This window comes from Gymnogyps californianus, chromosome 2 (assembly GCF_018139145.2).
Source record: "Gymnogyps californianus isolate 813 chromosome 2, ASM1813914v2, whole genome shotgun sequence".
Lineage (NCBI taxonomy): Eukaryota > Metazoa > Chordata > Aves > Accipitriformes > Cathartidae > Gymnogyps > Gymnogyps californianus.
In genome coordinates, this window is record NC_059472.1 from 1,005,227 (window position 1) to 1,024,082 (window position 18,856).

The 18,856-nt window shown below is 59.4% G+C and overlaps 1 protein-coding gene across 1 annotated transcript; it reads right to left on the reverse strand.

Moving 5' to 3' along the window:
- Nucleotides 1-133: 133 nt before the first annotated feature.
- On the reverse strand, nt 134-18,638 carry LOC127013317 (1-phosphatidylinositol 4,5-bisphosphate phosphodiesterase gamma-1-like). The gene is made up of 32 exons (XM_050892117.1): nt 18,303-18,638; nt 12,118-12,267; nt 11,915-12,008; nt 11,755-11,802; nt 11,030-11,114; nt 10,818-10,898; nt 10,692-10,726; nt 9,714-9,786; nt 9,502-9,603; nt 9,304-9,422; nt 9,118-9,203; nt 8,803-8,923; nt 8,536-8,704; nt 8,132-8,251; nt 7,812-7,919; nt 7,522-7,709; nt 7,101-7,301; nt 6,844-6,963; nt 6,329-6,512; nt 5,934-6,011; nt 4,837-4,940; nt 4,520-4,616; nt 4,122-4,188; nt 3,505-3,668; nt 3,286-3,382; nt 2,924-3,148; nt 2,461-2,609; nt 1,772-1,886; nt 1,372-1,533; nt 1,072-1,160; nt 768-952; nt 134-689 (listed from the first exon to the last, which is right to left on the reverse strand). Exons 1-32 carry the CDS (start codon nt 18,520-18,522, stop codon nt 638-640), a joined length of 3,888 nt encoding a protein of 1,295 aa, XP_050748074.1. The 5' UTR covers nt 18,523-18,638; the 3' UTR covers nt 134-637.
- Between the last annotated feature and the right edge of the window lie 218 nt (nt 18,639-18,856).

The window sequence follows — 18,856 nt, forward strand, 5'->3', positions numbered from 1 at the left end:
ATACTGCGGCTGGTACAGACACCCCCCTCCCCCCCGCCCCGCGCCGTATGTACACGCTGGATAAAAGAAGAAAATACAGATATTTATAGCGGGGGCGCAAAATGCCCCCCTACCCCCCCCAAAGTGTCCCCTGCGTCCCCATCCTGGTGCTTCACTGCCAGCCGCTCCTGTCCCCTGTCCCCAGGATGGAGGTGGCCGGTCCTGCCCCATCCTGGGCCGGCTGGGCACCCGTGCCTCAGTTTCCCCATCGGTCACAGGGCTCATCACCCCCCCCCACCATGAGGCGGTGGGACATGGAGGATGCAGGGTGAAGAGGAGCCGCGGTGGTCACCCCACGGGGACAGGGACATGGCCATGAGCCCCAAGGGACATGGCCACGAGCCGCAGAGGACATGGGACGAAGCCGGAGGCGCCCGGGATTTACACTAGAGCGTCCCGCCTCCCGCCTCGCCCCAACGGAGAAGCGTCACAGGCAGAGCTCCCCGAAGTCCCCTTTTGTCCCCAAATTTGTCACGTCGCTATCACCCAGCCCCAGGCGTGGAGGGGTCCAGATCTGGCCACCCCACCTCCCTTTGCAGCAGGAGAGGAGGTGATGGGGGAGGTCTGCAGCGGGCTGGCGGGCTCGTGTCCATCCAGCTCAGCTGCGTTTGGTGACCATCTGCCGGTCCCTCTTCTTCTTCTCCATCAACCTGGTGGGGACCAGGGTGGTGGCCTTAGGGACCCTCCCAAGAGGGACCTCCCGAAAGCACAGGGAGGGGAACACTCACTTGCGGTTGCGGACTTCAGTGAGCTCCATGAGCCGCTCCTGGGCTGCCCGTAGCTCGTCGAGGCGCTGCTGGTAGCGGGAGTCGCAGCCGTTGGTGCGCTCGTAGCTGGAGACCTGGCTGGAGAGCTCACTGGCACGGTCCCGTAGCTGCTGGATGGATGAGTAGAGGTTCTCCTCGTCTTCCTCCTGCTCCAACACAAGAGTATGAGGCTGGTGGGGCGGACAGGGCACTCCAGGGTGCTGTTCCCCCTTGCTCTTGCTGGGGAAACAGGTACAGGGTTCCTCAAGCCGCCTGGGCCACCTGCCTTGGCGTTGATGATCTCGATGTGGATGAGGAGGGCGGCAAGCTCCAGGTCCTCGGTGTAGCTGTTCTTCAATGGCACCGACCGGTAGCCTGGATACAACATGACATGAGCTCAGCCCCATGGCAGGGTCCGAGCCCCTCGCCATGGCCAGATCCCTGGGGAGATGACGATGATGATGATGATTGCAGGGGGGTTGGACTAGATGACCTTTAAAGGTCGCTTCCAACCCAAACCATTTGATGACTCTATGACACTATGATGATGATGATGGTGGTGGTGGTGCGTAAGGAAGGACCATACCTGTTTTGAGGCCCTTGACGGGGAAGGTGGCTTGTGCCAAGAAGTTGGGGTCACTGAACATGTCCTCCTCATACACCACAAAGCGGAGGAAGGCGAACTCGGGATTGTTGATGTCAAAGACGAACTGCTTGAAGAGCCAGACAGGATTGAAGCCATTGTCGGCTGCGGGGTGAGGAGAGAGCAGGGAGGGTCAGAGCAGGGCTAGACGCATGGACATCACCAGCATGGCACCAGCACATTAGTGGGAGATGCCTGTCCTCTTCACTCCTCCACGAAGCCCAGCGCCATCACCCACATGTCCAAGAGGACCTCAAAGGGCACAGTTAGGGTTGTCCTGGCGTCCCCGCCTGTCCCCTGGGTGCAGGGGCTGGGTGGGAACGTCACCTGTGTGGACCCTCACCTACGACATCCGTCTTGTTCTTGCTGTTGTCATACTCGGAGCCGCACACCTCCACCTCCACAAAGGGGCACACGATGCTCCTCCCGTTCTTGGGCAGATGCCGGGCACCGAGGATCTGTGGGAAGAAGAGGAGGAAGAGGAGGGTGAGGTCCGGCCACGCTGGGTGAGGAAGGACTCCTCAATCCAGCCCCATGGCTCAGTCGGTTTGGGCTTGCCAAAAGCTCCATGGTCATAATTAGCCACACCACAACTTATTTATGATTTTGGACTAGTTTTAGCTTGATTTTAGCTGTATCCATGAAATTATTTTAAAAACTTTTGCTGGATTCATGCTGTGCTCAAGAGTCAGGTGCCTACGAACCAACTCGTCCCACCTGTAACACCAAAATTACCCAAGGGTTGTGCAAGGCGCTTCTGGGCTTGTTTTATCTACTTTAGCCTCCACCTCGCTCTCGCTCAAGTTAGGCTCGGTTCTGTGCAATTGTGGGGTTGTTCCCTGGGAAAAATGATGCCACATGCGGAGAAAGACCAACAAACCCAAGAGATCACGCAGTAACAAACTCCATAGAGCAAATTTGTGGCTGAAACATGTAAAAACCACCCCTAGTTCACCCAAAACCAAGGAAGAAGCAAGTCCCCATCTTGATGGTGGCCACTTCAAGGTGGACTTGCTGTCTTCGCCCACTTGCCTGCAGCTGGACCGTGATAGGCTCCACGATCTTCAGGCTGTTCTTGTCGAAGGGGTCAAAAGTCTCATCCCTCATGATGTCAGGCTGCAGGACGTAGCCGCTGCGGCCACCGAGCATGAAGAGCGCCTGGTTCAGCTGCATCGGCTTGTCTGTGGCCATGGGGACAGAGCAGCTCTGAGCTGTGGGGCTCAGGGACCTCCTGGAGGTCCTTGGGCAGAAGGTCCTGCCCTGGCAAACCCCCTGCTAAGAGCCCCCAACCCTGTTTGGAGAAGCGATGCAGCCGGGTTTTGCATGAAGCACCCAAGAATGGCATGGAGATGTCCCCATCAGGATGAGGACAAAGGTTGGAGAGATCATCCAAACCACCTCCAGCAACAGGACCCAGGGCAGAGCCATGGGGGATGGGGATTTTGGGGTGACCTGCGGGGATGAGCCCAGCAACCACCCCAGGAGCAGGATTTACCGGGTGTCTGGAAGTTGAGGGCCACGAGCTGGCTACCGCAGATCCACATGGGCAATGGGTCATAGTTGGAGGAGTCCAGGCGCTGCCCTTTGGGGTAGATGCGGCTGAGCTGGCGCCGGTTGTACTGCAAGAACTTCTTGCCCTTGCTGCGGTTGGCGTACTTCTCCGCCTTGGTCTCCGGGAAGGAGGACATGTCCCGGTAGCACGCCTTGTCCGTGCCAATCTCTGAAAGCACCAAGGTGGCCATCAGTGGAGGACATGGGGCTCTCTGGTGGCCTGGGGTTGGCCCACCGCGACTGCTTGGTTCCCCCCACCCGTCTCTTCCCATGCTCATCCCATCACCCCCCTTCTCCAGCTCTTACTGTCCTCATCGAACGGCACCGGGCGGCAATACACAACCAGCTCGGAGAGCTCCAGCGCGATCTTCTTCCTCCGCTCCATGATCTTCCCCTCTTGCATCTGCACAAGGTAAAAGAGGAGCTGAAAGTCTCCCCCCAGCCTCCTCCTTCGGAGACATTGGGGACCATCCACTGGGGGACGGGACCATCCACCCCCATCCTCTGCATCCCGGTGCCCCTCACCCTGGCGTCGGCGTTCTGCGTGGCCTCTCGGATCTTGGCCACCCACTCGCTGAGTTCCTCCTGCGTGTCCGCGGCCACATCCAGCGACTGGGCTGCGTGGGACATCTGCTGGGAATGGATGGTGAAGACAAATGGTTTGGAGCTCCTCCCGTCTTTGGAGATAACTATAAGGACATCAGAGGGGGGCTTTACTCGAAGACGTTCCCAACGGGTGGCTCTGTGGAGCAAACGAAACCTCAGCGGTCCCACTCCCGGGCCCCCACCAGCCCCTCCTGGCACCCCACCAGCCATCGGGGTCCTCCTCTTGCGAGAATCCCATTTTTCTAATCTATGGTTTCAGCTTTCCACGCTGAAACGCATTGTCCTTTGAGCGAGGGGTAAATGTCCCCTGAATCATTTGGACTTCCAAATTCTTCCGAATTCCCCCCAGATCAGCCAAATTCCTCCGAACCCAAACCCATGTTGCTCCCCGGCACATTGTGCCAAGCACAAGCCCGGCTGGCAATTGCACGATGAGTTTGGGGAGCCTAAGCTCATGGCATCAAGCTGCAGCACGGGGTGCGCACCATCCCGGTGGGCTCCCGCAGCCTCGGCAGGGACGTGGTGGGGACACTCACCGACGTGGCAGGATGGCACGTCGATGAAGCCCTTCAAGAAGTTCCCCAGGGGGCTGTTTTCTGATGACTGCAAGAGAGGAAGGAAGAGAGGATGGTGCGGCCGAGCCTGGTGCCCGCTCCTTTTGGCAGCCTCCCTCCAGCTCTCCGAATCGGCCAAGCCTCCCCCCAGCCTCCGGATAAGGATCCAAGCTGGAGTGGGGCCAGGAGCATCCTCCAGCCTCCAGATAAGGGTCTGGGCTGGAGCAGGGCTGGGAGCATCCCCCAGCCTCTGGATAAGGGTCCCAGCTGGAGCAGGGCTGGGAGCATCCCCCAGCCTCTGGATAAGGGTCCCGGCTGGCCCAGGACTTGGAGCATCTCAGGTGGCCTTGGTCCCAGGTGTGCGGGGATATGGCACTCACGGCCTCATCCTGCTCCTGCGCTTGCGTGCTGACGATCTCCTCCACGTAGTTGGCCGGGAACCACAGTTGCTTCTTGCCCCCGTAGTCCCCCCGCCACCTGCAAGGGGTAAGAGGATCAAGGCAAGCGGACCGATTTGGGCGGGGACAGGGGTGTTCATGCTGCATGCAATGTTGGGGAGCGGTCGGAGAAGGGGTAGGGGGACAGAAAAGGAGGCAGTTAAAACCCACCGCGGGACGACCCGTGGGAAAACCCAGGGTGTCCCCTCCACCTCCCACCCACAGCGATGCCCACCCAGGGGCCACCCAGCTGCCCTCACCAGCCGCCGTCCTGCTTGTCGACGTTGTGGATGATGGCCTGCTTGCAGAACGACAGCTCGTCCTCCCGCTGTGCTTTGTAGTCGTAGAGAGCCTTCACCGTGCACTGGGCCACCGGGGAGAGGGACACGTGTCACCACCCAGCGCCCGGGGATGCTGGTGGGCAGCGCGCCCCACTCAGCCCAGCTCCTTGAGCTCCCATGGTGGAGTACAGGGGCTCCTGAGGGTCTGACACCCCAAATGATGCCCCTAAATTGCTCACGCTAGCAGTGAGACATGTTAGAGGGGACAGGAGGGCTGGAGGCGCCTGTGGTCCTGTAGGACCACCACGTGCAGCACAAAGCAGGTTCCTCTTCTGGGTCCCCCAATGGTGCACTGAAGGGGTTAATCCCCTGATATTACCACACACCCTGGAAAAAACCCCTTTGGGATAAGCTTTCCCATGTCTGGTCATAGCCTGAGAGCTGCTCTGCTGCAAAGGGAGCTTTAAGGCACAGCAGTGACGGACCATGGCATTGTAGGATCACAGGGAAGGAACCTTGGGGCTCCAGTCCAGCCTCCTCCAGGGTCAGCTCCGAGACCAGCGTGGTCCCAAACACCTCTGAGGAGAGAGACTAGGTCAGCTCCAAGACCAGCCCGGTCCCAAAAACCTCCAAGAATGGAGATTGGGTCAGCTCTGAGACCGGCCCAGTCCCAAAAACCTCTGAGGATGGAGACTGCACCACCTGGGAACCGACCCTAAACCTGCTCTTTCAGGATTCCCCAGTGCAAAGGGATCCATGGGGGTTTCCTTGCTGTTGGGGCAAACTTGCGCCAGGTCCTTGCTCCAGGCTGGGCTCTCTCCAGACCTGTCTCCCCCCACCACGCTGTGACAATGCTGTCGCTGGAGCTCAGACTGTCCCCAAATGATGGTGATGCGGGAAGGGTCCAGCTCCAGCATCACTTGAGGGTCAGAAAAACGCAGCAAAATGTCACCATTTCTCAGGTCAGTGGTGGGAGATGTGGTGGGTCTGGGGGTTGACCACCCAGGAGCCCCAGCACTAGAACCGTTATGTCCCACCACCCTCCACCTCCCAGGGACACCAGCTTGGCCTCTTACCCTGGCCATTGGCATCTTGTTGGCCTCTACGTAGAAGTGGGGGGTCCGCACCTCATACAGGGCTCCATAGTCCAGCTCCTGCAAGGAGAAATGCGTGAGTGGGTCATTCGGCTGTGGGCAGGGGCTACAAGGGGATGTGATGGGAGCTGGGCTACTATGTGTGATTGAGGGGAGGTTGAGAGGGACCTAATACCCCTTTGCAACTTGTTGGAAGGGAATTACGGTGGAGCTATAACCATGGGCAATGTCTGCGGAATGAGCTTGGCCAGTTCTGGTTGGGCTTCAACCAAGAGGCTGGAGGAGACCTTCCCACCATGGTGGAGCTGGGGATGGGCCTTGGTTGCCTGTGGCACAGAGCCCCCGTCCCCACTATCCCCACCGCTGTGAGCACTCACGGTGGTGCCCATCTTCTCCAGGGTCTCCTCATTGATAGGGTAGCGCAGCTTCATCTTGCGGTAGAGCGGGTGCTTCTCATAGTAGTTGATGAGGTCCACGAGGCTCTCGAACTCAGCCGAGCTGCCCAGCATGAAGAGCCGACCTTCCTGCTGGATGCGGCAGTGCTTGATCTTCCCCTCTGCCCTGGGGCCAAGAGAGCCAGGGGGGGATATGTGAGGGGTGGCCAGACCCTGGCTCCATGATGGGGATGGGCAGGAGGTGATGGCCTGCCCCAGCAGGGATGCCACTGCGGTGACCGTCCTGAGGACGTGGCTTTCCCATCACCGTAGCTAAGGTGTCCCCCCGTGACAGCATCATCCATCCCACCGTGTCACCCTGCTGATCCAGAGCAAACCCCTGCCACCCAGCGTGGAGTCACAACAGACATGAGCCAGGCAGTTCTCAGCTTGGCCAGCAACGTGGGCACCATGGCCAAGCCCAACCGGCCTCGGGGTGTTAGGGTGGCCACACTCACCGGAAGGAGATGGCATAGGAGCTGGGTTCACTGCGCTTGCGCACCAGGAAGGCTCCATCCCGTGGGACCCGCATCAGCATGTGCTCGGCCTGCAGGCGCGTCAAGCTGGCATGGTACCACCTGGCAGGGCAGAGCATGGAGGTGGTGGGCTGGCACCAGCATTCCCACACCCCGGGGGCCACCCAAGACCTGACCCCGGGGATGGAGGCGGCTGGTGGACCCAAGGGACCGAGGATGGGGATGGGGACCATCCTCACTCTTTGCTTTCATGGGCATTGGGTTGGGGGACGGGGTCGGTGAGGCGCATCTCGAACTCGTTGCAGCGGAGCGGCACCTCGCGGTAGTGGCAGATGAGGCTGTAGAGGCTGTCGAAGACCAGGTTGTCCGTCAGGTAGAACTTGGTGGCGCCGGCCTCCTGCCGCGAGTGGATCCGGCAGTGCTGCACCCGGCTGGACCTCCTGCCACGGTGGTGGGGGAAAGGCAGGGGTGAGTCAATTTGAGTCCACGTCCCCACCGTTCCGCGCTCGGGGGTCTGCGTGCTGCACAAAAAGGTGGCATTTCCCCCCAAAAAGCCATTCCAGCCACCAACCCGGGGATCAGCTAGAGGGCCAACCCCTGGTGGGATGTCCAGACCGGCTCAGGGAGGGTGGGATCCTGCCTCCTGCCTGGGGCTCCTACCAGAAGGAGAGGGTGTAGTCGCCCACGAAGGTCTCGCTCTCGCGCACCAGGAAGGTGCCATCCTTGCCGCCCGTCTCGGTGCAGTACTCATGCAGCAGCTTCTCAGCAATCTGTCGCCCGTCGCGGCCACCTCCCAGCTTCCCGTGGAACCACTTCTCCGTGAAGTGCAGCTCGTTGTTGTTGAACTCCTGCGAATTCACCCCAAAATGGGCGTTGCCACCCTCTCACCCTCCCCATGGAGTCCTCCCTAAATCCCTCTGCACCGTGGACGCATCCTGCCCCTCGCGCACCTCCTTCTGCTCCACCTCCTCTTCATCCTCATTGAACTGGTAACGGGATGTCTCCTCTGAGTAGTAGATCTTGTTGCTCGTCAGGACGAAATAATGGGGGCTCCAGGTCTGGGAGGGAGGAAGAGCATCACCGGGGCGGGGAGGATGATGGCATGGAGGAATGGGGCTTTGAGACGCCTGTTTCTGCCCCCTCCTGTTCCCCACAGCATTACAATGGTCTAGGAGAGCCCCTGCCCCATGCCCAACCCAAACCCCAGTGCTCTTCCCTGTCTGACAGACCCTGCTCGGCCCCTGGCTGCCATCGGCAGGGAGACCCTTACGTGGTCGATGGGGTCTTCAAGATAGAGGATGCCATTCTTGATGGAGTTGCTGATGTCGTTCTCCGAATAACTGGCAGTGGAGACCTCCTCGTACAGGTTCCCTTCGACCAGCTTCTTGTGCTGGGGACAGCCCAGGGAGGGGAGCTCAGCGGTGGGCATGGTGTCCCCATCACACTGAGCTCGCATCCCTCAGGGCATGTTCGGGCTCCTACAGGTCCCTTTCCACCACCCCCTGCTCCCCTTGACCATCTCTTGCAGTAGAACATTGGAGAGATGTCCTACTTGTGCACAGAGGGATATCACTCTTGAGTCCCAAGATTTGGGAGAATCACCATCCCTCCCAGCCCAACACGGTCCTTGTCCCTCCTGCAAAGAGGGACTCTGAGGTGGTGCCTGCTCCACACCTTGATTAGGATCTTCTTCTTGAGCTGGGTAGGTGAGGGCAACTCATCGGCATTGATGTCCACTGGCTTGGTGAGTAGCATGTCCCCAAAGACCTTCTTGAAGTGGGAGGCCATGTTCCTCTGCTGGACGATGCTGCAGTGGTCTTCGATGGAGAGGATGATGGGGAACCTGGAGGAAGCAGATGGGAATGGTGGTCTCGGACAAAGGCAAAGGAGAGGTTACCTGCCCGGCCCAGAACTGGGGTGTCGTTGGGGGCTGGGGCTTACTCAGAGGTGACAAATGCATGCTCCTTGATGGTGTGCAGCACATCCAGGAACTTGATCTTGGAGGTGAGTGTGTGGCCATGGTAGATAATGGGGAGATCATCTGGGCCATCCCAGCAGTCCACTGAGTGGGGAGACACTTTGGTTAACACATGCTGGTCACCGACAGCGCACTGGGGACCATGTTTTTGAGCCCCCAAAGGACATGGAAGACCCCCCACCCCAGTGCCGTGGGATGGATGCAGGGGACGGTCTGTCTGATGCGACACGAGGTGCTGGGGGGGCTCAGCATCTCTGCGAAGTGCTGTGGGGACTCACGCTCGATGCAGCGGCAGCCCATGCGCAGGCAGCGGGCGTATGCTTCCAGAGAGGACTCGCTGGAGAACTGGTCCCCCGTCAGGTACCTGCAGAGGAGGGAGAGGGACCGTCAGCGGCCAGGGCTGCCCCGGCCGGGGTGATGGGTTGCTCACGGAGATCCCCGAGGAGAGCCCACCCTGTCCTTACGTGTTATGGGAGGAAGAGATCCAGTACTGGGATAGGGGGTGGTTCATCTCCTCGGGCACCACGCGCTCATACTTGGCGTCCATCACCATGTTCTCCTTGGAGAAGAGGTACGTGAGGAACTGGGGGAGAAGCAGAGAGGTCAGAGCCTGACAGGGCCGGGGAGATGCCCCTGGGTAGGTGCTGCGTGGGGCCACCCACCTCATCCAGCTGGAAGGAGGGGTCCACCGCCTCGCTGGAACTCTCCTTGAGGTAGGTGCACATGTAGTCCCGCACCATGCCCACGTCGCTGGCCCAGGGTTCCTGAGGTGCAAACGTGGCTGTCGTTATGGGGGGAACTGTGCTGGGGCATCCCATGGGGGTGCCCTAGGTTGGGGCTGAGGGATGCCACAGGGGTCTCTAAGAGCACCCACCTTCTGGTCGTGCAGCAGGAACTTCTGGAAGTCGTAGAGGGAGACTTGGCACAGCTCGGGGCGGTCCACGTTCCTGGGACACGGAGTGGCCATCAGTGAGGACCAGGAGCAGGAGTTGGGGTAGACCCCATGGGAGAGTCGAGGCCACCAGCGTCCACCTGCAGCTCAGCCTCCCTATGCCCCCCATTCCTGCCCTACTGCTGCCAGCTGCGGCAGCTGGCAAGGGGCTTGGGGAAAGCGCAGGCCATGGGGGTGCAAGGGGAACCTCGAGCTGTTGGGTGCTGCTAGAGCAAACACTCCCAGTGTCACCCTGTGACCTGGGAGAGGCGAGCACACAGCAGGAGTGTGCAGTGTTGCCTGAGGATACAGGGAGGAGGGCAGGGCGACATGCCCCTGCATCCTTGGCACCGATCCCTACTCCCATCCCTGCTCCCATCCCTACTCATCCCTGCTCCCATCCCTGCTCCCATCTCCACACCCATCCCCACTCAAATCCTTGCTCCCATCCCCACTCCCATCCCTGCTAATCCCTGCTCCCATCCCTGCTCCCATCCCTGCTCCCATCCTGCTTTCATCCCTGCTCCCAATCCTGCTTCCTTCCCACTCCCATCCCCACTCCCATCTCCACTCCCATCTCTGCTCATCCCTGCTCCCATCCCTGCTCCTGTCCCTGTTCCCATCCCCTCCCATCCTGCTTTCATCCCCACTCCCATCCCTGCTCCCATCCCCACTCCCATCTCCACTCCCATCTCTGCCCACCCCTGCTCCCATCCTTGCTCCCATCCCTCTCCCATCCCTGCTCCCATCCCCACTCCCATCTCTGTTCCCATCCCCACTCCCATCTCTGTTCCCATCCCTGCTCCCATCCCTCCTCCCATCCCCTGCTCTGCCCCGCAGCCCGGCTGCATTGCCCACCCGATGGATCCGACCCTTGGAGGCTTGGCCGGGATGGGAGCCGCATGGCTCCTGGGTACTCACCGCAACGGGAAGGAGAGCTCCAGCTGCTCGATGACCTGCGAGGCAAAAGAGGGGACCAGGCTTAGCTGGTGGGGGACGTGCCACACCGGGCGGGGGATGCTTGGGAGGACAAGCCGTAGGTCTTACCGACTTCTGTGCATCAAACATCAGGTTTTTGTAGAACTGGATGAAGTGGGAGAAAGTCATCTCATTCCTGGCTTCCACCTCCTGTGGGAGATGGTGCTGCGTGAGAGTGGGGCCACCCAACTGGAGCCAGTGACACCAGGGCCGGCTCAAGCCCGGCTGTGGGGCTCAAAGATCATCTCCGTGCATAGCTGGAGTGCCCGGGGGGTCCTTACCACAAGCTTATCCCGCAGGAACCTCATGTTGGGGACGCGGTAGTTCACCTGGGGCAGCATGGCCTTCAGGTCCTTCACCGTGATGCTGTGGGAGGGTGAGCTGGCGTCAGGGCACTGGCCAGACCCCGCAAAGGATGGATAACCCCTGGATGGGTCTCAGCTCCCGACACCAAGGGTCCCACTCCAAATCCTGGTGCCAGGGTGGTCTCTGGCGTGGGGGTCCCACCCTACCAGACTGTGGACCCCCGCAGTGGCACAGGATCCCTAATTACATGGGGTCTGGCACGAGTGTGAGAAGAGGGTCAGGGAGAGGGAGTGCGTCCAAGAACCAATCAGGTGGTCTAAGCCATCATCCCATCTGGAGATGATGCCCATCCCTATCCCCGCAATAATTTAAGTCCAAATTCACTTGATTTGGGGTTTTTCCTGTCTTGGGGAGATGTTTATGGGCTGCATTAATGACCCAGCCCCTCCCGGCGCTGGTGGAAATGCAGCAGCGGGCATGGGGCCATTGGGGTCCCCACGGTCCTTCCAGCGGTGAGGAGGGGACCTGCACCCAAGTCATTGATTTTCAGTGCCTTCGAGCACCCCAAATAACCTGGTACTGCCTTGCCCCTCAAACCTTGCCCCCAGCCTCCAGATTTGGGGCGCAACTGGGGGGATACGGCCCCTGTCCAGCCAAACCCACTGGCCACTTCCCAGCACAGGGCCGTGCCAGTGCTCACCTGCCTTCCCGTGACCGGTCCATCCCATCAAACTGTTTCCGCAGCCACCTGGGAAGGAAGGGATGGACAGACGGTGCTCAGCCCCAGGGGGGACCAAACCCAGGGGGGTTTTGTCCCCCAGATGGGGACCGGGAAGTGGGACCTGCCAGTCCTTCCTCACCTCTCAATCTGCAGCGGGGTCTGGGCTTTCTGGGTGTCTGCCACCAGCCAGTTGAGGCCCGTTATCCACAGGTTGATGTCCTCCTCGCAGAAAGCTGGAGGAGGAAGAGGAGGGTGGTGAGGTTGGGATGGGGGAGATGGGATGCTGAGGAGGGGGTGAGAGCCCAAGGGTGGCCGGGGGGAGCGGGGAGGGAGCCCACGCACCGGCCACGCTGAGCGTCCGCAGCCTGAAGTCCATCCCGTAGAGGATGATGAAGCACATGGTGAAGTCGAGCTTGCGAGCGTCCTCGGGGTAGCGCTCGAAGTCCCGTGAGTTCTTCCCCAGGCGGATCTCCTTGATCTCCCGAATGTCGACTGCGGGGAGAGAGGAACACAGGACTGTCCCCTGACACCCTGCCACCTCGGACCCATGTGCGGGGCTCGGGGAGGCTGCAGGAGGTGGGACTGCCAGGAGACCGTGTGTCCTCTGGGGAGGCTTGTCCCCAGGAAGGGGCAACCCCATGGCACTGCCCACGGGTGTGTGATGGTATTGTGGGTGCTGTGGCCATGTGTCCTCCAGGGAGACATGTCCCTATTGCCCTCCAGTGATGTGTCTGCTAGTGTGATGGCACCATGGGTATTGCATGTCCTTCAGGGAACCGTGTCCCCAGAATGGGGCACCCCCGTGGCACTGCCTGTTGGTGCATGATGGCATTGTAGGTGCCATGGCCATGTGCCCTCCAGGGAGCTGCGTCCCCAAGAAGGGGTGTCCCTGCAGCACTGCTGCAGCTGTGTGACAGCACCATGGGTGCCATGGCCATGTGTCCTCAAGGGAACTGCGTCCCCAAGAAGGGGTGTCCCTGCAGCACTGCTGCAGCTGCATGACAGCACCATGGGTGCCATGGCCATGTGTCCTCAAGGGAGCTGTGTCCCCAGGACAGGGTGTTCCTGCAGCACTGCTGCAGCTGTGAAACGGCACTATGGGTGCTGGCTCCATGCATGCTCCAGGGAGCCATGTCCCCAGGGCGGGGTGTCCCTGCAGCACTGTCTCCAGGTGTGTGATGGCACCCCACTCCTGTGTGTCCTCCAGGGACTCGTGTCCCTAGGATGTTGCATCCCGACAGTGCTGCCCACAGGTTTCCTGGCTTTGTGGGTGCCACGTGTCCTCCAGGCTCGGCCTGCCCCATCCCAACCAGCGCATCTCCAACCACCTCTCCCCTGCCCTCTCCTCCCCAAGACAGACTCTGCTCTGGGGTAGGCTGAGCTCATCTTTTAATTGAAGACATCTGCCCAAAGGTGGCAATTTGGAGCCCCGGCAGCCCGGACCGCAGGGCGTTTCTTTCCTGCTGTGCTGCTCTCTCATTATCTTGCTATATAAAGCCCTGCCGGCGGCGGGAGGGCTGGGTTTCCGGACCGCGATCTTCCTCACCACTACGGCGCCAGGGGAGATTTCCAACCCCTGGTTTTGCCAAGTGGACACATCTCACGGGGAGCAGAATAATAATATGATGATATTAGTAATAACACCCAAAGTTGTTCTCGATACCATGAGCATCACCCCCCGGGGCAGCTTTGCACTCCGGGGCTGAGCCACCGGCACCGGAAAGGGCTTTGTACGGTCGAGGGCAGCCGGACCACCACGCCGGGGTATTGTCCTGCCGAGGAAATGGGTCATTTCCCGGAGAATTTCCAGCCTGGCCGCGTTTCCGATGCGGCAGTGGGGAAGGGTGCAGGCGTGCCGCTGCCTTGATGGAAACCCTCAGCCTAATCCAAAGTAGGGAAAGAAAAGCCGAATGCGGGGAGGAATAAGGGATGGGGGAGAAATCGGACTGATTAAGCAAGAAAAGAGGTGCAGAATAGTTTTTCTTGGCGGAAAAGCCGCGGAAAACACTGGAGGCTTTATCCAGCCTTCTCTCGCTGGATGACCGCAAGCCAAATTTCATGGATCAGGGTGGGATTTTAGCACAACTGAAATACAGGAGGTCTGCACCCCTGCATGTGTTTTGTTTTGCGACTAGATCTCAAGAAATGAAACCCTGTTGCTGTCTCCGTGCAGCCCCCATGGCTTGGAGAAAACCCTCTTTGGTACAAACAGGCAGATATTTGGGGGTAAAAATGGGTTTATAGGTTAAAAAACAGCCACTCATCCCCAAATCTGCCCATCCACAGGGTGCCAGAGAGGGGTGAGAAGCCAGTGGCTACTGGGGCTCTGCCAACAAGTCACACTGTAGCCATCCCCCCAATTCAATGCCTCCAGGATCTGGCCTCGGACCTGACCTCTGGGCACTGCCAATAATCACAGAATCATAGAATCATTGAATGGTTTGGGTTGGGAGGGACCTTTGAAGGTCATCTAGTCCAACCCCCCTGCCATAGGCAGGGACATCTTCAACTAGATCAGGTTGCTCACAGCCCCGTCCAACCTGACCTTGAATGTTTCCAGGGATGGGGCATCTACAATCTCCCTGGACAACCTGGTCCAGTGTCTCACTACCCTCATAAAAAAATTTCTTCCTTATATCTAGTCTGAATCTCCCCTCTTTTAGTTTAAAACCATTCCCCCTTGTCCTATCGCTACAGGCCCTACTAAAAAGTCTGTCCCCATCTTTCTTATAAGTCTTCTTTAAGTACTGAAAGGCTGCAAGAAGGTCTCCCTGGAGCCCTCTCTTCTCCAGGCTAACAACCCTAACTCTCTCGGCCTTTCTCCACAGCAGAGGTGTTCCATCCCTCTGATCATTTTTGTGGCCTCCTCTAGCCCTGCTCCAACAGCTCCGTGTCTGTCTTGTGCTGGGGACCCCAGAGCTGGATGCAGTGCTCCAGGGTGGTCTCACCAGAGCAGAGCAGAGGGGCAGAATCCCCTCCCTCGACCTGCTGGCCACGCTGCTTGGGATGCAGCCCAGGATATGCTTGGCTTTCTGGGCTGCAAGCACACATTGCCGGCTCATGTCCAATTTTTCATCCACCGGTACTCCCAAGTCCTTCTCCGCAGGGCAAATAGCCCGGCCCCACGAAGAGCCGGGGGAAGAGGGAGCGGCGCGGGGCTGCACAATGCAACGCAGCCGGCGGCTTCCTGGAAACCACATCTGCAGCGGATTTGCAGTGATCATGTCAGAACTATGTCTCCAAACTCCTCCCCGCATTGTCTCAGGGGTCCCGGGCGATTAAAACACTCTGGAAGTCGGTTCCAGCTGCGAAAATCCCTTTTCTCTTCTAATGCAAAGCGAGCAGCGTGGTGCAAAGATGATTTTAAATGGTGGGAAGATGATGTAGGACCAGGTTCTGCCTGCTGGCTTTTAGGGATGCTGAGAGCCTGGGAGTTTTCTTAATGCATTAGGAGAAAAGCAAAGCAAAGTGGCTGGAGGGAATGGTTGTGCTGGGAAATCCCACTGGCCTGAGCAGTGCTGTGGTAGCACGAACCATGTCCCCTCGTGTTCGCCTCAGTCATCCCTTCTTGCAGGACACATGGCAGCTCAGACCCCCCTGTACAGGGGGGATTGGGTGACTGCCTTCCCCAGGGCTCCCCGTGGTGTTGTGAAACTGATTTAAAACCTGAAATAAAAGATTTCCTCCTGGTCCAGCAGTGTTAAACCCCATCTGGATTTTCTCCTCCCCGAACGGTCCTATTTCTAATTATTTGGCATTAGCGAGGCTGGAGGTGTGATCCCAATTAGCCGTCATCGTGGCAAACCACCCCTCCAAAATGCTCTTGGGTTTGCCAAGCTGCCTTCACCCCTATTTCTTTTAATTTCTCACAAAGATCCCTTTTGGGCTGTTTTCTGCTAGATTTCATCGTTGCGCTGGGGACCAGGGTCTGCCAAGGGCAATGAGCTGGAAACCCTCCAGGATGAGGTGAATTTTGAAGGCGATGCTACAGGCGACCCCATCGGCATGGACACGCGTCCATCGGCTGCTTAATGAAGCGTGTAATTAGCCTGCATGGTGCAGGGCGTCTAGAGGAGAGCCAGGATCTCTGTCCTGGCCCTGCCAGTCCGTAACAGAGACATCAGCGCTTTTGGTCGTCCCCGCTAATCCCTCTGCATGCGGGGTGTCTGGTTGAAGGGGGGATTTAAAATGGCCCAGGCAGGCGTGAGGTCGGGCGCGGGGTGGGAGTGAGACCCCAGGGATTAAGAGGAGATCCCGGTGCTTCCATAATATCACGGCAAGTGGGAGGACATGTGAGCATGGAGCAGGGCTGGACCAGGGGGTGAAGATGCTCCAGTCCAGCACCAAGATGGGGATTGCTCCCACTCTGGACTGGGGAAAGCGAGCGGTGGGATTGGATGGCAGGATTGTACCATTTCCAGAGGGATTTTTCTTTTTTTCTCCTCTTCTGGGTGACCTTGGATGATACCCACTCATTCCCATGGGGGGTTTTGGGCTGTTGCATGGGAGAAGCCAGATCCCAAGGCAGCGGTGGGGAAACTGAGGTAGGGCATTTGGAGCAACCCGAGACCCCGACCTGGTGGCGCGCGGTGCTCCCGAAAAAACCCAAGGAGCCAGAAACGCATTATTTCCATGAGCGGAGAACGAGCTCTTCCCCATGAGGACCAAAACCACCTCTCCAAAAATGGGTGCCCTTCCTCCCCTTGCCCATCCCTCCTCCTTCTCCTCCCACAAATCTGCTCCCGCACCCAGCAGGTCCGGACAAGCACAGATCCTTCTCGTGCCGATGCTCATCTCCGGGTGCCACCCTCCTTCCCAGCTCAAAGCCTAGCCATAGCCAGCAGTCCGGCTCGGGACCGGCCCTTCCGAGCGGGAGCTGAACCCTCCCGGGGATTTTGCACTGTCTCATGCAAAATTAGTGGTGGGTGGTGATTTTTGGGTGGGTGATTGGTGATTTTTAATGACTTGCTCTGAGCCCCCCCAGGGGAAAGGCACCTGTCATCTCCCAGACCTCCAGGGTGGGCTTTGCCTTTGTCCAGGTGAGATGATACCCCAAAACTGGGTTCCTCCGTGCATCGGGATGTGGGATGAGGTGATGGCATAGCTCTATGTCACCCCAACCCTATGTTTTCATCCGTTGGCTCTTTTTAGCTCAATTTAAGAGGAGGTGCAAGCCTTGAGGTAATGAGCAACCAGGTAATGAGCACCAAGTATGGAGCCCCACCGATGCCCGGCAGTGGGAGTATGCCCCAACAGCCTACTAGTCACCAGTGAATCCACAAGTAAGGGTGATTTTTATGGATGCTCCAGTGGGAGTATCTCCTGTGCGAGACCCCCGTGCCACCAGTCCCCACCAGTTCAGGCGCCGTCCAAACTTTCCATTGACATCATTAATGCACATGGGGCAGAGCCCAGCTGGCCAAGCCCTCTCTGGGCTGCATGAGGCCACCACCATGCTCCACCTCATGCTGCTGCCTGCCCCGGCAGCCTAAGCACCCCATTTTTGGGGTTAAAAGCACCGTGAGCAGGCAAGGTGGTGGCCAGCTCCTTCACCTCCTTGCCAGGGAGGGTGTAAAACCCTGGGGATGAAATGGCAACAACTTGACCTCCACAGCAACTTATGGGCCACATGAGCTGGGACGGAGGAGGCGAGGGTGGCTCAGCCCAGCACCTCCTGCATTTATATCTCTGGGCATCACACCATGGCCAGGCACCCCACCACTGTAGGGCATCCCACTACGGTAGGGCACCCTACTATGCCCAGGCACCCCACCGTATCTGGGCACGCCACCGTGGTGGCTTTCCACCATGGTCACGCATCCCATTGTGGGTGGGCAACCCACTGTGTACAGGCACCCCACTATGGCTGGGCACCCCACTGTGGCCAGGCACCCCACCATGGCCAGGCAGCCCACCATAGCCAGGCACCTCACTATTTCCAGGCACCCCACCATAGCTGGACACCCTACCATGACCAGGCACTTCATTGTGCTGGGCATCCCACCATGGCCAGGCACCCCATTACAGCCATGCACCCCACTGTGGTTGGGCATCCCACTGCAGCCAGGCATCCCACCACAGTAGGACAACCCACCATGGCAGGGCACCCCATCACAGCCAGGCACCCCGTGGCCAGGCACCCCACAGCCAGACTCTCCATCATGGCCGGGCACCCCATGGCCAGGAACCCCACTCTGTCTGGACATCTCACCATGGTAGGGCATCCCAACATATCCAGACACCCCAAAGCCAGTCACCCCACCATGGTAGGGCACCCCACTACAACCAGGCACCCCGCAGCCAGGCACCCCACCACAGTAGGACTTTCCACCGTGGCCAGGCACCCCACAGCCAGGAACCCCACCACGGTAGGACATCCCACCACGACCAGGCACACCACGGCCAGGCACCCCACCGTGGGCAGGCATCCCACCATGGCCGAGTACCCCATAGCCAGGCACCCCACTGCACGTGGGCATCCCACTGGCACGTCCCCAGCCCCCAGCACCGCTGCCACTGATACTCACTGTCCCCCTCCACCTTCTCGGGCGTCCGGCTCCAGATGATCTGCCGGGTCTCCAACTTCACCTGGAAGGTCCTTCGCTCCGGCCTCTGCGACTTCTTCTGATAGAACAAGGTGAGGACAGTACCCATCTCCAGGCAGCGGAGGATCCTGCCCATGTCCCCTGCCTCCATCCTGCCGTCCTCCAGAAAGCCATTGACGCTGTTGAGCCTGGCCACGGACATCTTCACTGCGCGGCCATCGCCCGGCGGAGCCGCAGAGCCGGGGTTGTCTCATGCAGGAGAGGACGAACCAAATAGCTGAAACCTCCCCGGGGATTTTCTCTGCTCGCCCCGGGCGTGGGTTTCCTCTACAGCCGACGTCCCCTCCGCCGCACCACGGCCACGGCACGGAACCCGGCTTGGCGACAGCGGGGAGGAAAAGGGTGGGCTGGAGGTACTGTGACCTTCTCGCCGAGGCTGAATGTGGCCCCGGCGTTGGCATCCAGCGGCGGTGGGAGAAGATGGGTAGCGCTGGCAGCGATGGCCTTGCGGTTCAGAGCCGGGGGGGAGAAAAACC